This window comes from Micromys minutus, assembly GCF_963924665.1.
Source record: "Micromys minutus genome assembly, chromosome: 10".
In the NCBI taxonomy this organism is placed as follows: Eukaryota; Metazoa; Chordata; class Mammalia; order Rodentia; family Muridae; genus Micromys; species Micromys minutus.
This window is the reverse complement of record NC_137979.1, coordinates 32646700-32664372: the sequence shown is the minus strand read 5'-3', so window position 1 is coordinate 32664372 and position 17673 is coordinate 32646700. Positions and strand designations below refer to the sequence as shown.

The window sequence follows — 17673 nt, the reverse complement described above, 5'->3', positions numbered from 1 at the left end:
TAAATTAATTCTGCATCCAAAACTGCCAGCCCCTCAAACTGCTATGTGAGGCTCTAAGGATGAGTTCAGATCCAGGGCCTCTGTTTACCCTCTATAGCATTACACTCAGCATTACTCTGCCTGTCTTTTTATACATGACTTTGTCCTTGCTAACATTCATCTTAGATCATCGAGGTCTTCCTGTACCACTGCAGCTGCTGCTCCTAGGCCCTCTCTTCCTCATGGTATCCTGTGCACAGACCTGGCAACGCTTTCTGTTAATACCTCTCAGTGTGTTCCTGCCCTTACAGTTCGAGTCCACTTCTTGTGTTCTTAATGCTTTCCTGCCCTGAAGTTAAGAAGTCCCTACAACAAGACTGCAACCTTATATTTCTAAAGCCTACTGCCAGTTCTTTCGGATTTGGGACATGAGCTGGCTGGATTCTTTTCTTGGACTCAGTAGCTTCCCTCTTTGCTGGACATCTCAGAGGCGTACTGTGCATCCGTATCCTGTCACTTCTGTAGCCCTCCCGCAGATGAATTAGAGAGCCTTCCTCATCAAAATCCCAGATATGTGTGGCACACAGATGTCTAGTGTTCCTTGTTGGTCTGGCTTCACCCCTAAGATCTTACTACTCTGGGCTTCAGAATTCATTTCATGGGAAAATCCTGGAGTTAGAAAAGTCTCAAGACCATTGCAAGACTCCATGAAAAGATAGGTGTGATGAGAAAAGAAATGGACTTGGAGAAGCTCATGACTATGGGCAGGTAAGGGAAGGGCTGGAGCTAGAGGAATAGCAGGGCCTGTCATGTCCTGCCACGTTATTTCTGAACCTCAGCAGGTCCCACCCAGCCAAAAGGCATTCCAGCAGGACGGTCCTTCACACCGTCACTCCTTGCTGTTTTCTTTCCTCTTCCAGCTTAACAGGATCTAAAATTAGAGTAATGTACTTAAGAAAACATATGTACTTTGCTTTGAAAATGCCATATCCATATAATAACACTGAACACAGCCATAGGAAGCACACACTCCACTAGAAGAAGCACTGATTCTCTAAGAATACAAAAGCTGGTGCTGTACTACCCATGGATGGATCTCATAACCCACAGGCAGCTGCGAGGGAGAACTTTGACATTTTGCCAGGAATTTAACTGAGTTTTTATAAAAAAATAAATACACAGCTTGTAAATTAAATTCAGTTTAATTTGCTCAGATATAACTTAAATATCATTAAATATTATGTAAGCAAGTTTGTGTTTTAAATTATTAAAAACATATCTCTTTAGATATCATAATAAATAACTACCACACTGCCCATGGGGAAGGTCAGAGGAACTCTTTGCCTAGACATGAAGGTTCAAGGATGCTGAGTTTGAGACTTCTGATCCAAGTGTTTTATGGAGTTCTTAACCCACTTCTCCTTGGGGTCAGCACAGATCTCCTTATCCAGGATGGTTCTGAAGCTGTGGAGGGAAAGAGGACATGGTTAGATAAGGTACTCCAAGGGTTCTGTTAAGAGCATGGCTTATTGGTCCTAAGCTTCTTCTACTCCTCCACAGATGAAGAGGTGGGAGAGAAGATTGGGAAAAGAGAAAGAAGGACTCAGGGAGAAGCGCTGTTCTTGCTCTCCTAGCTGAATCTCTCCAGTCTCCTGACTGAATGCATTGGGTGCAATTTCTCCAAACTGATGGAAAAGTATGGATTCTCTAATGGGCTTAGTTTTCCTAGGTGAAGAGGGGACCAGACCGGTAAGAGGCTATATCTGTTTGACTTAAGCTCATAAGTCCAGACTCCTCTCACTTGCTTTACAGACAGGAAACTAGTATGGAGTGCTGGGTACAGCCAACTTACACCACAGCTTCCTGGGGACACTGGCTGCTTGTGATTCTCTCGTAGCTCTTTAGCCTCCAAATGTGGATCTTTTGCTTAACCACAGTATAACAGCAGGTGACTGGAATGAACACCGAATCTGAAAATAATTTCACAAAGAGACAGTTAGAAGACCTTGCAGGGTTCTCTCACAAGGGAAGGAAGAATTCTGGCCTGTATCTGAGTTACAGCTCCCAACTTCTGTATCTAGGGCCCAGTCACACAACCTTACAGGTTATGTCCTTGCTGTTAACTATGTATGGAAAATGTCATCAATTTCTGACACAGGCAACGAAGTTCTAAGAACTTGCTGTCCATTACTTTGTTGCTGGTGGCTTAGAGTTTAAGAAGCCTCTCTAGTATCCACATGTGACTGCTGTTCTTGAAGGCACTCTGGACCATGACCCCCAAATTCTTCTTTGAGTCATCATATCTGTCGCTTCTCTAGTGTTGAGATGTCATTCTCACCACAAAACCACTTCTGGGTCACCTCTTCAAACAAGGAGGGGCGGTATCTGTAGCAGCTGCATTTAGCATCTTGTCCCAGAGCTGGTGTAACCTGAATCTTTCCATCTTTAAAACTTCAGAACATACAGCAGCTGGAGTGTGCTGAGAGATTGGGAAAGGAAATGAAGCCTTACTTGGTCCAGCCAACACCTGTGGGCTGATGATGGCAGCTATGAGCAGAAGGCAAAGACATGTGGAGTTCTTCATGTTGAGGTCAAAGGCTTTAGAATGAAAGCTGGAGAACTCAGGAGTCAGGGTCACTGGTCTCTGCTCCTCTGGAAGTCCCATCTGACTTTTATAAGAAGCGAGGAGCCTGGTAGGCTTCTACAGAAGAAAGGATGAAGTAAGATCCTCAGGACTGTGCTGAGTAGGCACCAGGATGCCAGGGGTGATTTCCTCACAGCCAGAAGAAAGCTGTATGGTTTCTGTCTCCTTCCTGTGTAGACTGAGAAACTGAGGAAAAGGTATTCAAATGAGGCTAGCAATATGAGGGAACTGACCTCACTGGATAGAGGTTCTCATTTCTTTGAAATAGAAAAGCATCTTTTCTGAAGAAAGAAAGGAAATTGGAAGTCACAGTGGAGTAAAGGGGCCAGGGTCTGTCTCTTGAAGTGTGCCAGGAAGTTGGAGATAATGCTAAGTCTGCCTCGGGCCTCTATTACAGTAGGCCACTGCAATCCTAAAGCAGATGGGCTCCTCAGAACTTAGCTGGACTCCAAATAACCCTGAAGAAATGGCAAGGTCATTCTTCAGTTTGTCAGCTATCTATTTTCCTCATTCTTTTCTTCCTTCTGTTATCACCTTATACATGTTAGGTCTACCCTTGTATATGCTAGGCATGTACATTACCAAAAGTTAGGCATGAACACCACCACATGCTAGGCATTAGCACACTGCTGCAGCTGCATGACCAGTACACTCCCCACCCCCATTTATCTTTTGAGATAGGGCTCACTTACTTGCTCAACATGCCTTGAACTAATTTTGTAGAACGGGCTGGCCTTGAACTTGTGATCCACTGTCTTAATTTTCCAGATAGCTAGGCTTATTGAATTGCATCATTATATTTAGCTCATTGTCTCAAAGTCCTAGAGTCTTAGAGAACTGGGTGGCACATGCTGATTACGCAGTTGATGTGATTTTAAGTGGGTGAGATCCTGCGGCGAGGGAGATCATGTAATGGAATGATTCCACACTGGAGTTGATTCTGCAGTGTGTGGAATCTTGCAGTGAAGAGGATCCTGTAGTGAGTACAAAATCTTGCAGAGGGTGGGGGCAGGGTTCTTTAGTTGTGGGAATCCTGCAGTGGACAATCAGGCAATGGGTAGGTGAGGTCTGTACTGGGAGGGGATGATCTTATAGAGGTCCGGTCATGGGGGTGTCCTGCATTGGGAAGATCCTGCAGTGGAGTTGATCCGCCGTAGGCAGTTCTTCCCAAGTGAAATCATTTAGAGAAGCCCATGATATCATAAAGATTCTGGAAATTTTGATCTGTTTGCTAATAGGTTCGAAGGCCCTTCACTACATACTGTAGAGGAGAGATCACTGGAAGATGTGAAGGGAAGCCAAGGTGCAAACTGCTGACCTCATCTGTCTCTCACCACTCATGCTCCCTTACCACTGGAAGCATAGATTACGACACTTCCAGGCTGGCTCATTTTTACTAAGCCACAATACATGTTAGGCTCCTCTATGACAGCATTTAAAGATATATATCTCACTTGATATTTTTTGAAAATTAATTTATGCTTTCTTATGGCAAAATACGTATACTATGAAATTGTATTCTTAACCACAAAGTGTGCAATTCACATGGACTTGCAATTGATCTCCATGACTCTATTTTGTCAGCCAAATTTTATGTTTAATAAACCATCCCCATCTGCTCCCTGATCTCACCCACCGCCCATCCCTCAGCAGCAACCACCACTATTTATCCCTTCTATGATTTCAGCTTCCTCAGCTCATGTAAGTTGATGTATATTGTATTCAAATTTTCTTCAACTGCAATTTTACTTAGCACAGTGATCTCAAGGACCTTCTATGTGTTGCCCGTATCATAATTGCTTCTTTTCTTGGAGGCTTTGTAAGAAACAGATAAGGTGTACTACACAGCATGCTTATCCATTCACAAACACCCAGCTACATGCTATGCTTCTGTCACGAGTAATACTTCAACTGCGTGGGTGGGCAAGAGTCTCACCAACACCCACTTTAAATTTCTTTGAGTAAATATCCAAAAGTGGTCTAATTGCCGGATTCTATGGTAATCATGTATTTGTTTATTTTGAGAGGTTTATCACCCCACTTTCAGCAGTCAGCCACCACGGCATTTGTTTCTGTTTCTGGAATGTTTACTGGTGATGAGTTTATTTCTGGGGACTTATCAGATACACAAGTTTCTTTGGAGAAATGTTCTGTCCATGTTTGACTCCAGTCATTAATTTCTGTTGAGTTGAGATGTTCTTTGTTCTGGATAGAAAATTCATTAAGTCATGCAAGTGCTTCTTCCCTTTTCCCAGATTGCCTTTTCATTTTGCTGACACTGTCCTTTGATGCTGAAAACTTTTTAGTTACCACAAAGTTTAACTTGTGGGTTTTTTTTGTCACACATGACTTGAGAGCCATAGTCAGCAATTCATTGTTGAGTCTGGCATTGTGAAGCTTTGTTCTGTGATGACTTCTAAGTGTTGCATTGTTTCGAATCTTAAGTTTCATCTTTGATTAATTTTGAGTTAAGTATTCATATGGTGTTGGGAAAGGGCCCAAGTTTATTCTTCTGCATGAGCATATTTGATTTTTCCAGAACTATTTCCTGGGGGGGGGGGTACAATTGACTACTCTTGACATTCTTCTTAAAGACTGTTTGACCATTTGGCTGGAATTTATTTCTGGGACCTCTGTCCTGTTTCACTGGTCTGTGTCTCCTGTTGTGTCAACAACACACTGTTTTGGTTACTGTGAGTTAGTAGCAGATCTTGGAATTCAAGATTATAGGCACCATGTAGGGTTCATTAATATTTTAAGTATATTTTAGCATGTGGCCATCTGTTTCTGCTAAATGTGCCACTGGGATTTGAGTCTAATCTGTAGATAGCTGTAGGAGATGTTTACATCATAACAAAATTGTTCTCTGACCCATGAACCTCAAGTGTACTTTCCTTCCCTCACATCTTTATTTTATTTTAAGGCGTGTTTGCTAAATCCTTTGTATGGTTCTAACGTCTTCCCTCATTCTTAATTCACCTTCTTTGAGACTATTATAAATGTAATTGCTTTCAAAATTCTCTTTTCAACTACTCATTGCTGCAGTAAAGAACTGTAGGAGATGTAAGTACACTGCCTTTACATCGTGCACCTTATTGGTTTTGTTTATTCCGTTCATTAATTAATGAACTAATTTATTAATTAACTTTATATTCCAGTCTCATCCCCCCTCTCCTCCAAATCCCACCCTCACAAATTCCACCCTCCCTTGGGTGCTACCTCACCCTGGGACATCTAGTTCCAGCAGGACTAAGCCTGTCCTCTCCCACTGAGGCCAGACCAGTCAGTTTAGCTACAGGAAGGGGATCCAATGGCAGGTAACAGAGTCAGAGACAGCCCCTACTCCAATTGTTAGGGGACCCACATGACGATCAAACTACGTATCTATTACTAATTATCTAGGGGACCTAGGCCCAGACCCTGCATGCTCTTTGGTTGGTAGTTCAGTCTCTGTGAACCCCCATGATCCCATGGTTGGTTTACTCTGTAGACTTTCTTTTGGTGTTTTTGATCCCTCTGACTTACTCAATCCTCCTCCCTCTCCCCCACTTTTCCAAATGACTCTCCAGGCTCTCCCTGATGTTTGGCTCTGGGTCTCTGCATATGTTTCCAGCCACTGCTGGATGAAGCCTTTCAGCAGACAGTTACGTTAGACTCCTGTCTGCAAGCATAACAGAGTATCATTAAGAGTATCAGGGGTTGGCTCTCTCTCATGGAGTGGGTTTTAAATTAGGCCAGTCATGGATTGGCTGTTTCCTCAGTCTCTGCTCCATCTTTATTTCTGTGTTTTACTGTCAAATTCTAACCTTTCTCTTTGTGTGAAACTTGTGGGTTACGTTTAAGAACTCTTTGCATATTTAGCATACATGTCCTTTTTTTAGATAAAAGTTTTTTCAGATAATGTCTTCCAATCTGTAACATGTCATTTGCGCAACAGCATCTTTTATAGAGTGGGCGAATTTTTCATTTTCATGAAATCTTATCTATCACTTGTTTGCATGTGGTGTGTGCTTTTGCTGTTGTGTCTATAAAATTAACACCAAATACAGTCACCTATTTTTCCCCATTTTTCTTTTAGAAGTCATTTCTTTATTGACTGAGGATTTCATACATGTAAATCATTTGCTCTCACCCACATCCCATTCCCTATTTTGCAATTATCTGCCCTCCCATCTCAATCACCTTGTGGCCTCCCAGTTTCATATGTTCTCTGTCTTTTAAGACCCATGGTGTGCACACAGTGCTGTGTAGTCCGTATTTTAAGCGGTAGACACACTTATGTCTGTGATTTGCCTGACATTAATTTCTGTGAAATACTTGAGGTCTATGTTTGAATCCATTTTTTTTGTATGTGTTCACCCAGTTGTTACAAATCCATTTGCTGAGAATTCTCCATTGAGTTGCCTCTGCTGCTTTCCAGAGGCAATTTGTGTGGATTTATTTCTGTCCCACTGATTTATTTTCTATTATATCATTAGTCACGTGGCATATTGGCTACTGTAGCCCTGTGGTAAGTCTAGAAGTCAGATAATGTGAAGCCTCTGACTTTATTTCCTTGGTGTTGTGTGAACTTATCTGGGTGCTTTGCCCCTCTGTATAAACTTTAAAACCTCTCTGTCAATATCTATCAAAGAACTTGATGTGATATTGATTGAAATTGTGTTGGATGAAGAGGTCAGCTGGGGAGGAGCTTGGAGGCTGACAGTGTTGATTGAGTTTTCCATCTGAACACAGAGATCTTTCCATTGACTTAGCAGTTCTCTCTCACAGAGGTTTGTGGTTTTTCTCACAATATCATACATTTTCCCTATGGTTAAGTCTAATGTACATGATTTTTAGCAATACTATCAATGATAAAGTATCATTGACTTCTTGTTCATTAATGACATCTTGGAAGGCTATTGAATCTCACATCATAACCTCATATTCTGAAACCTTTCTATGATCAGAAATTAACTGTAAGAGTGTTGCTGTTGTACCATTGTTGGTTCTTTTTGATTTTCTGGAAAAGACAATTATGTTTTTCTTAAATGCAGTTTAGCTTCTTTCTTCCTACCAGTGTAATTTTTGTTTTCTTATCTGGATTTAGGAGTCAACCAGGACTTCCTCTGACGTGGAACTGTAGGGGTGAGAGGGAGCATCCTTGGTCTGCTATAGTCTCAATCTACAAGAACCTTATCAGCAGTAAATGGAGAGTCAGCTGCAGTTTTAGGTAGACATTTATTAGGGTGAGAAGCTTCCTCTACTCTGAGAGTGTTGAGAAGCATCTGGTAATTTAGTACACTGAATGGGTATTAATGTGATAGATTACCATCATATTTAATATATATATATATGGTGTGTTGGGGGAGAGATACAGAGAGAGACAAAGAGACAGAGACAGAGAAAGAGAGATTCACGAGATGCCTGTGGAGGTATACTCACTTGTGCAAGTGTTGTAAAGTATTGAATTGGTAGTATTCTCAATCACTTATGTTTCGAGATAAGGTTTCTTCACTGAATCTGGTTTAGCTGGCCAGGAGGGACCCAGGAGCCACCTGTCTCCACCGTTCTCCTGAAGGTTTGCACCTCGCCCCTGCTTCTTACATGGGTGCTAGATATCCTACCTCTGTTGCTCTCCCTTGGACAGCAAGCATGTGTCTTTCTGTCAAAGACAACTGTCTCCACAGCCTTTCCTTCATGGATTAAATTACACTATGTTGTGGTATATAACCGTTATACATGTTGTTGGCTTCTGTCTTTTAAACTTCTGCTGAGGCAGTCTGTGTTTGTGTGCCTGGGTGTCCTGTGTTATCTTCTGCTGTCCGGTTGTGACCTGTCATTGGCTTATGTTAGGTTGGGAAGAAAAGCCAGGTGGTAACAGCATTAACTCCTCCTGCCTTGGAGGCCCAGAACAGCTGTCTTTCTGACCTCAGACCATGAATTTGCAAATATTCTCCTTGCTTTTATATTTTTGAACAAGCTATTGAACAATTATTTGTTATATAAAAATCAAGTAGAGGTCACCAGTGTACCCATCTTGGAGGTCTTGGTTCTTTATGGGTTGGAGAATTATTCTTTTGTCAACTCTGTACACGATACAGGGATAGACGGTTATCCCTTTTTTCTTTGTGTGAGTTTTTGTAGTGGGTATTTTAAGAAATTGACTTTTTCTCTAAGCTTTTGGGTCAAGAGTGCTTCATCCCGGACATCTTTATTGTCCAGTGTTCAGCGGTATGTTAGTGATGGCCCTTCTCGTGTTTCTGAACAAAGTAACTTGTACCTTTGGTTTCTTGCAGTTCTCCAAGTTGTAGGTTTGTAGATTTGTTTTGGGTTCTTTTTAAACATTGGGCTTTGGTTTTATTGATTTTCCTCTTGTTTCCCTAATCTCTGCTCTTGTTTATCTTTCTTTCCCTCTGCCTCTGCAGAAGCTAAAGCTGTTCATTTTAGATGGTTCTTATTTTCTATTTCCATTCAGCATTGCACATGTCCTTGTGGTTACTGCTTTTACTTCATCTAACAAATTTTTGCTACTTCGTGTTTTCTGCTTGGTACTATATATTTCCAACTTTCTCTTGAGATCATTTGTTAGACCGATGCATTATTTAGAACTATGAAACTTAATCTCCACGTGTTTGGAGAGTTTCTATCTTTCTTAAGTCGACCTTAAATTTAATTCTATCATGGTTGGAAAGCATTTGTTATGTAGTTTCTATCCTTTTGCATTTACCAAACATGGGTCTTCTTGTAAACGTTGCACACTTGTTAAAAAAATAATGTGTTTTTTCCTTTCAGTTTTTATTGAAGAAAACCTCCTCTAAGTGTCAGTTAGAATCACATTAAATCCAGATGATGTTGTTCAGGTCGTCTAGCCCTGATGACTGTCCTCTCACATCTGCGAGTGACTAAGGAGGGTGCACTCAAGCTTCACCTGTCAGATGGGTGGCATCTGTCATTAATTGCGGGAGATTCTCAACTGCCAATGCTTCACCCGCTTTCCTTCTCCTGCATCTCCTTTGATGCCCTCACGATGCTCACACACTGTCTGTATTTGTCTTTCGATGTTCTAGAATATCCCATTTTATGTCCTCTTTGCATCTCAGTTCTGGAGACTACGGGCCCATCCCTATGCTTACTTTCCTTGGCTCTGTCCATTCTGCTGGCAAATCCAAGGATGATGTTGTTATTTTTGTGTCAGGGTGTTTTAATCATTGAGGCATCATTTTATTTTCCTTTTTAATTACTGTTTCTCTATCTCTATTTTCTTACCTTTTGCAACTTAAGCTTTTACCACATTGCTAATAGTTACTTTGGGTTCTCAGTGTGGTGATTTCAGATTTTTTTTGGTTGCATCTTCCCAGCAGCCAACAGTTGCCAGTAAATCCTCAGCTGGGGGTAGGACTATCAGACTGATGTTGTCTCATGCATGCTGTCACTGTCAATGTTAGTTTATAGGTGCAAACTCCCTCTTGTATCTCTGTAGTAGTCCACTGGCTTCGGCACTTACCATTTTGTTTGTTCCTCTTCTACAATGATCCCTGAGCCTTGTGAACTAGAGATGTGATGTAGATGTCACTTTCAGGGCTCAGCACTCCAGTCTTACTCTCTGCATGTTGTCCATTTTTGGGTGTCTTAGTTAGGATTTTACTGCTGTGAACAGACACCAAGACCTAGACAACTTTTTTAAGGACAACTTTTAATTGGGCTGGCTTGTAGGTTCAGAGGTTCAGTCCCTTATCATCAAGGTAGGAGCATGGCAGTGTCTGTGCAGGCAGATGTGGGAGGAGCTGCCAGTTCTACAGCTCATTCCAAAGGCAAACAGGAGGAGACTGGCTTCCAGGCAGATAGGATAGGGTCTTAAAGCCCACTCCCACAGTGACACACTTACTCCACCAAGACCACAAATAGTACTGCTCTCTGGGCCAAGCATATTTAAACCATCACAGTGAGTTTTTGTGTTAATCAACCTTGTAAATGTAACTTTTATTCACCTGATGTAATTGTCATCTCTAAGACTTACCACCGCCATAGGTTAGCCTGGGCCTAGTACTGAAGTTTCTAGCCTTCATAATAATCTAATCTAGACCTATAATGTTTTCAGCTTCTGAGACTTGCTGCTGAACAAGCGCCCCACTTCCTAGTTCTTTCTGGTCTCTGGCTGGCTGATTCAACTCAGCTGTTCTCTCTTGAAGTCCTCTCCAAGCTGACTGATTCAATCTGGCTTCCAACTCAGCCTTTGAATTGCTCTGCTTGACTTCAAACCAACTCTGGCAATCTTTTCTAATCTTCTGACTCCTTCTAAGTTTTTGGCTTGTTCTGTCTCCAGGAGTGTCTAGCTTGTTCTCTTCCTACAACCTAACTCTGTACAACTGTTTCAGTAAAACTTCCTCCTCCTCCTCTCTCTCTTTCTGCACTGCTCTCTTAAGTAGCTTCCCTTTCATCTCCTCGTGAGAGTTGGGAAGATCCCAATAAGTCACCCTTTTCTCTGATTCATCACTTTGTCTGTAACACTATTAGACAACACTAGCATGGATGTTTCTTTCTACAAACCAACTTTATCTTCATTGTTTGGGGTTGAAGGTATGTGCTAAAAGCACATCTATATTCCAACCACAGGATTAAAGGTGTGTGCAAAGGGCTGAGCCCCATCACAACTAGAAACAGATCTTATCAGTAAATTATACAATATTTCAGTTTACAGCATGATCAAATATCCTGCAACACTTCATCTGCTGCAAAAAGAAGATTCCCTAGTGAGGGTTCAGAGGTATGTGCATCGATGGGTACAAGGATTAGTCTTTAGAGGTCGATTTAATTCTATGTCCACTTAGACACAAGCTCTCTCCTATGGACTATGACTTACCTAGTCTCAGGTTTTTGTCCTTTCGCCAGGCATAACTTCTGTCTTTTGGAGATTTTTAAGTCCAATCAGAAATAGATTGGTCACCCTAACATCCTTACCACTACTGCATAGGTTTGGGGATATCTTGTTGGGCCAGTCATTACTGCAACTTTCAGAGTTCATATTTGAGCCAAACTAATGATTGCTGTTCTTTCTGAGCAGAGTGCAAAGAATCTTCTAGAACTTTCTTTTTCAGAATGACAGCATTTCTTCTGAATATATTTTTGAAGTGAACATTTTCCTCTGTCCCTGCTAGAACCATAGAATTTGTGTGATTCAACTCTGTAAACCTGGTAGAGCCTCTAGAAATAAAGTTTATTTCTAGAGTGAGAGTTGAGACTTGCTTCCTCGTCTGGTGGGGAAATAGCTCCTATACAGTTCCATCTTTAAGAACAAGCAGTTTGCTAGCTGAAGCTCAACCTCCTAATGGGTTGCTTTGGCTGTTTGACTCCTGTTGTTGTTGGCAAACTGTGGTTTTGTGTCTGTCCCTGTTCTGGTTGCCTTGAAGAGCTCTGGCATATCAAAGCATTGTCAGTCTTCAGTTAAAATTTAACAATTGTTCAGATTCAACAACATTTTTCTTTATTAGGCAGGAGTGGTTCCTCCAATTTCCTTCCAAGTAGAGAAGATGGAAGTCACAGAAAATCTTCTCATATGTTGCTTTCCTTTTCTATCTTCCTTGGTAGAGCATCGGTGCAAATCACTTGCCTTTTTAAACACGTACTTAGTCATTTTCTTACTGATAGGTACAAGAATACTTTGGCTTGGCTTTCTTTTTTAGACTGAGCATCACAAATGCCCCCTGCTAGTCTGTGGAGTTTTCTTTTAACAATGCCTTTCACCAAGCAGAACTTTTCAACAGCAATGAAGTTCATTTTACCCCATTTTCCTGCAGCAGCTCTTGAGTTTTGTGTAATTTCTGAGCTGAGATCTCATATTCTCAGTTGGCCCGTTGAGACTTCTGACAAACCATTAAGTGTGCTCCAGAAATCTTGAACTTTAAATGCTCCATAAAGGTCTATATACATCAGCACAGTACAATTAATGTATTCATTCTTCACAGACAGGAATTATGAGGTTTTCTTTTTACCATTATAAATAGTATGCATGACAAAGCTGATACAACATTATCATTCATGTCTCCATCTAATTCCACAGCTAAGGGATTAATAAATCAAACGTGTGGATATTGTAAAAGAAAAACCCTTATTCAGATGATTACATCGTTGGAAAGCTTGCCCCGACATTAAAATATGAGCCAATTAGTCTTAAAAATGTTGGACAGCTGTGAAAAAGACATTTATTAGTTAAAAGGTGAAGTTAACCTATGATAATAGAGGTCACAATTGTGGTTTCTGTTGTACAGACTAATTGAAAGGAGCCTGGAACATTCTGCATTTTGATGTAGCTCTCCAATTAAGTAGAGATAGTAACAATGGGGTTATATCAGCTTCATCAGAATGGTTGTTTGTAACTACTTTGTGACCCGAGTGATGGTGAAATTAGTTGCTTATGCATGTGAAATACATAAAATGGTGTCTTCCAAATACCTCTCCATATGCCAGTTATACTCTGATAAAAAGAAAGTACAGATAATTGGCCTAGATTTTATTTGCTCATTTAAAATACAAATTTATTTAAATTATATCTATGTCTGTGTGTGTGAGAGAGAGAGAGAAAGAAAATGTGTACAGGTACCCACGGAGATGAGAAGAGGATGTTGTATCCTCTGGAGCCAGAGTGTGTGTTGGGAACTGACGTCAGATCCTATATAATACAATGTATAACTAACTATGTACTTTCCCTTAACTGCCAATCCATTCCTGAAGCCCTTCCACAGGAACATAACCAGTAATGCTTTGAGCCAGGAATTGGGGGATGTCCTAGCAGACTGCCTTCTAGTCTGTGGAGATGCCAGCTGTGTCCTGTGGGTCTGATTCTGTGGAAGTGTGTTGACTTACAGATCAGATTTGTGTATGTTTTTCACTTAGAAATCAAGTCTCTGCCTTACATAATGCCTTAAGAGCTTCACTAGTCTCTTCAGAGCTGCCATAAGCAGGCAGCATTAATAGATATGGGAATTATAGCTACAGGAAAAGAGAAAGGGCAGGAGAAATGAAAAAGAATTCATTCTTAAGTAACTTGAGATTAGTCATAATTTAGTCAATAATTTTCTAAGTATGCCTGAGGTAGTCCTCCTAACGTTGACGTAAAGGATAACATTCTCACAAGTTTAGTGATGACAGAGAGTCCTCTACCATGTGTCAGCCTTACAGTCTGGTACAGGACGGCCAGAAAGTGCTGTAGAAAAATGAAGACAAACAGCAATTAAGTCTTGAGTTAATGAATAGGATGCTGTGATTGACAAACCCATTTAGGTCTGTTATGGGCACAGCAACAGACAGTGGTTCTGCCTATGTAGTTGCCACTCCTGGACTGAATAGTTTTCAGGACCCTGGGCATTTACAGGGCAGTCATTTTTTTTTATCAGCTATGAAAGAAGCAGAATATCAAAGGGCTCAAAGTCTGGATTCAGTTACTAGGAAATCAGGTTAAAATTCTTACTGAGATTAGAGTCAGAGTCTGGACCTTGGCATCCCTCTAATAAACCAGGTTCATGCATTGTCTAAGAATTTCCATTGCTGTGAAGAGACACCATGTACCAAGGCAACTCTTAGAAAGAAAAACATTTAATTGTGGGGTAGCTTCAGTTTTATAGGTTCAGTCCATTATTGTAAGGTTGAAAGCATGGTAGCATCCAGGCAGGCATGCTGCTGAAGGAGCTGAGAGCTCTACGTCTTGTTCCAAAGGCAAACAGAAGACTATCTCCCAGGTGGCTAAGAGGAGGGTCTCAAAGCCCACCGCAGAGTGACACACCTCCTAATATTGCCACTCCCTGGGCCAAGCAAATCAAACCACCACGGGCACACATCCTCAGTAGTCCAATTAACACAATGAATAGTGACAAGCAGAAAAGGGAGATTTACTCACTGCACAGTTCAGTCATTGGAAAGATGTCTAACCAAACCCACCTCTTGGGTTTTAATGTGAACTTTAGATATAAATAGAAGACCAGAGGTATGCATAGAGAGTTCAGGTCAGTGTATAAAACTATCTGCCATTCTTGTGCCAACTCTAGTCTTGTTTGCAGGTAACCTTACACAAACCATCGTTTTCAGGAGACAAGCACCCCTTCTGGCTGGGCCCAGGATCTCAGCCCTTTCCTTTACCTGCATAAGATACATGGGGAATTTTCTCTTTTGAGCAACCTAATGTTTCAACAGTCTGATAGTTCAAGGGCAGGACTCTTTAGAGTATCCCTTTAGGAAATCTTTTTTTTTTCTACAAGGATAGTTATATTATCTATATCAGAGAAGGCACGAAACTTCTTTATATTTAATGCTTTTAATCTTCTTGCATAAGAATGGGACCCCCTGTGACAGTTAAATTATCCGATGTCAAGACTTGCTTTGAAGAATAGGGTATGGTGAGTGATAGGTATCCTAACTGTAACATGTGGTAACATACAAATGCATAGGAGTATTAAAAGAGAGGGCCCAAGCTTATATAAGAGAGCCAACTGTAGTTGGATAATGACAGAATGTCTCCTAGAAGTGAACAAGTGAGTTCTTGGGATGCTACCATGAGCCAGCGTCAGGACAGTTGGGAGGCTTGTAAGATACAGGAGTTGTAGTCAATTGTTGACAGACACAACAGGCACTAGGATTCTAGTTCAGTGGTGAGTTTGTATCTGTTAGTCTTTGAGCCCCTTAAGATTATGCAACTTCCCTCTCTTGTTTTATTTTTAAACAGAATTCAAGGAATTCCAGTACAAGAAGTTGAAATGAAACTTAAGCAACGTGAGTTGTGGAGCTGTTCTGTTAATTGCCCGGTGGCTTTCCTATCTTGAATTGATCAGAAACGATTATCTGGAAAAAGCAATGGGCACAATTATGAACTGAGCTAGATTCTCACTTGGGTCTCCTGGAAATCAAACTTTCTGCTTTGATCTTCAGTTCCTACCCCATTCTCTTTTCTCAGCGGTCACAGTGTTACAGAATGAGTTGAAGGAGGCATTTGCCCTTATTCACCTCTTCACCTGTACAAATGAGAGAAAGAATTAGACAGATGAAATGGTTTGTGTTAGGCTGTATAGCTGCACCATGACAAGTGTGTGACCACATCAAGGCAAATGTCACCACGTGACACCAATTAGAAAGGAAGAAACAGAGAGAAAATGATAATACGGTTCCCAGGAAATCCAAAGGTCAATCATTAAGTGCAATAGTGCCCAGACCTGCTTGTAATATGAGGATGCCATAGGCAAGTATTAATAATGAGGTGGGATTGATTAGCCACACCACATACAGAAACAATTTATAGAGTTTGCGTCTGGAATTTTCTGGTTTTGAAGTGCTCTTTGTGACTGAATAACTTGTAATCAAGGCCAATTTTGGTGTCATCATGCTAGTTCAAGATTTCATTTACCAATAGATGGAAACCAAGGATGGGAAACAATTTCCTCAAAATCATTGTGACAATTGAGTAAAAAGTCTGAACCCCAGACTTAAGGATGTATTATTAAGCCCAGTTGGGCACGGGGCCTCCTAATTTGTTCCCTGGTTCCTGGCAAATTCTTTGTTCTTGTGGAATAATTTATGGCTATCAGTTCATGTGACAAGGACAAGCAATTCTGGGCCTCAGGGGAAGAAAAATGATTTCAAGGAAGCTTGCTTGATGTGTCTTAACAAAGAAGACATAAACAGATTCTACTGGGCCTAGGGAACACCAGGCCTTCTTTCATCCCCTCAATCCTGATCTTGCCTGGCAGAAGGGAGCCTCTGATGATTTGACATGACTTACCTAGTTGTACCAAGACAATCAAGTGAGCGTACAGGAACAACACCTGCCACCAGATTCCAATTAAAGGACAAAACCCAGGAAGAACACTACAATGGGGCTGCCCTGGAGCCTCTGAAACTACATATTGCACAAGTTATATGGTAATGTCTTATTCGTTATTCTGTTGAATCAGCAGAATGTAACCCTGAAGGATGTTTGGGATAAGAGCTGAGTATGAGAGGTGCACAGACTCTTTTATTATGACAACAAAGAGGTTACCTGAGCGTCAATAAGTGTCTAGTTGCTTCTGGGTCTTTACAGATATTATGGTATGTGCATGAATGTGTATATACATATATATACACACATAGAATATACAATATTCTCTCTCTATAATATATATTCTCTATATATTCTATTTATTAGAATGGCTTATAGGCTGTGGTGCAGCTAGTTCAGCAATGGCTATGTCTCTGGTCTTCAGTATACATCAGAATCCTGAAGAAGTAGACTGTAGAAGAAATCTATTCCAGGGAAAGGATAGACTTGCTAGTGAGAATGAGAAAAAATGGGGAAAGAGAGAGCTGACTTCCTTCTTCCATGTCCTTTATACCGGTTGCCAGCAGAAGGTGTGACCCGTTTAAAGGTGCATATTCCTGCCTTTAAAATTTAGATTAGAAGGAGTTCTTCTCACGTCAAATGATTTAATTAAGAAAGAAATATCTCTCAAAGATATTCCCAAATAATTGGGCTTTATTTAATTGTAGATGTAGCCAAGGTGACAACCAAGAATAGCCATCACAGGGAATTTTAGGAAGGGAATAAAGATTTAATATATCAGGCACAGGCAGGGGGTGTCATATAACAGAGCATTTATATCCTTGCTTGTCCTGGCCAGGCTCTGCCTGTAGTGGGAGGGGGAGTAGTATGAATGACAAGGCGCAACATTCCATGGCTGCCTCTGATTGAGGTTCCTTATCAGCCTATATCCCCAGACACCATGGCATATGAAAGACATAGAAATATTTGTTTCACTTCTTAATGAGCCCTGCACAGATTGGCAGATGTCAATTTGGCTTTCCTTTTACTGACTGGAGTAGGCCATGAGCTCTTGTCTGTCTCTGGCATGGAAGCCTAGTCTGTCAAATGCACAGAGCGAGACCTGGCACTATTAGGAACTGTCCCTCTCCAATTCAGTGTTAGCATGTCAGCTCGGCGGCTGTTGAGCCTTGTTCAAAAGTGTACAGGCATATACTCCGTGACATTCTCAAGCTGAGCACTTTCTAATACTTCACACTTAAAGGCCTGATCATTTAGATTTTGTTAA

General features: G+C 41.1%; 1 protein-coding gene across 1 annotated transcript; it reads right to left on the bottom strand.

Moving 5' to 3' along the window:
- Positions 1–1337: 1337 nt before the first annotated feature.
- LOC308425126 (C-C motif chemokine 12-like) lies at positions 1338–2563 on the bottom strand (the record flags this gene model as incomplete). The annotated part of the gene is made up of 3 exons (XM_080922357.1): positions 1338–1443; positions 1832–1949; positions 2491–2563. 3 exons carry the CDS (start codon positions 2561–2563, stop codon positions 1338–1340), a joined length of 297 nt encoding a protein of 98 aa, XP_080778483.1.
- Positions 2564–17673: the final 15110 nt, after the last annotated feature.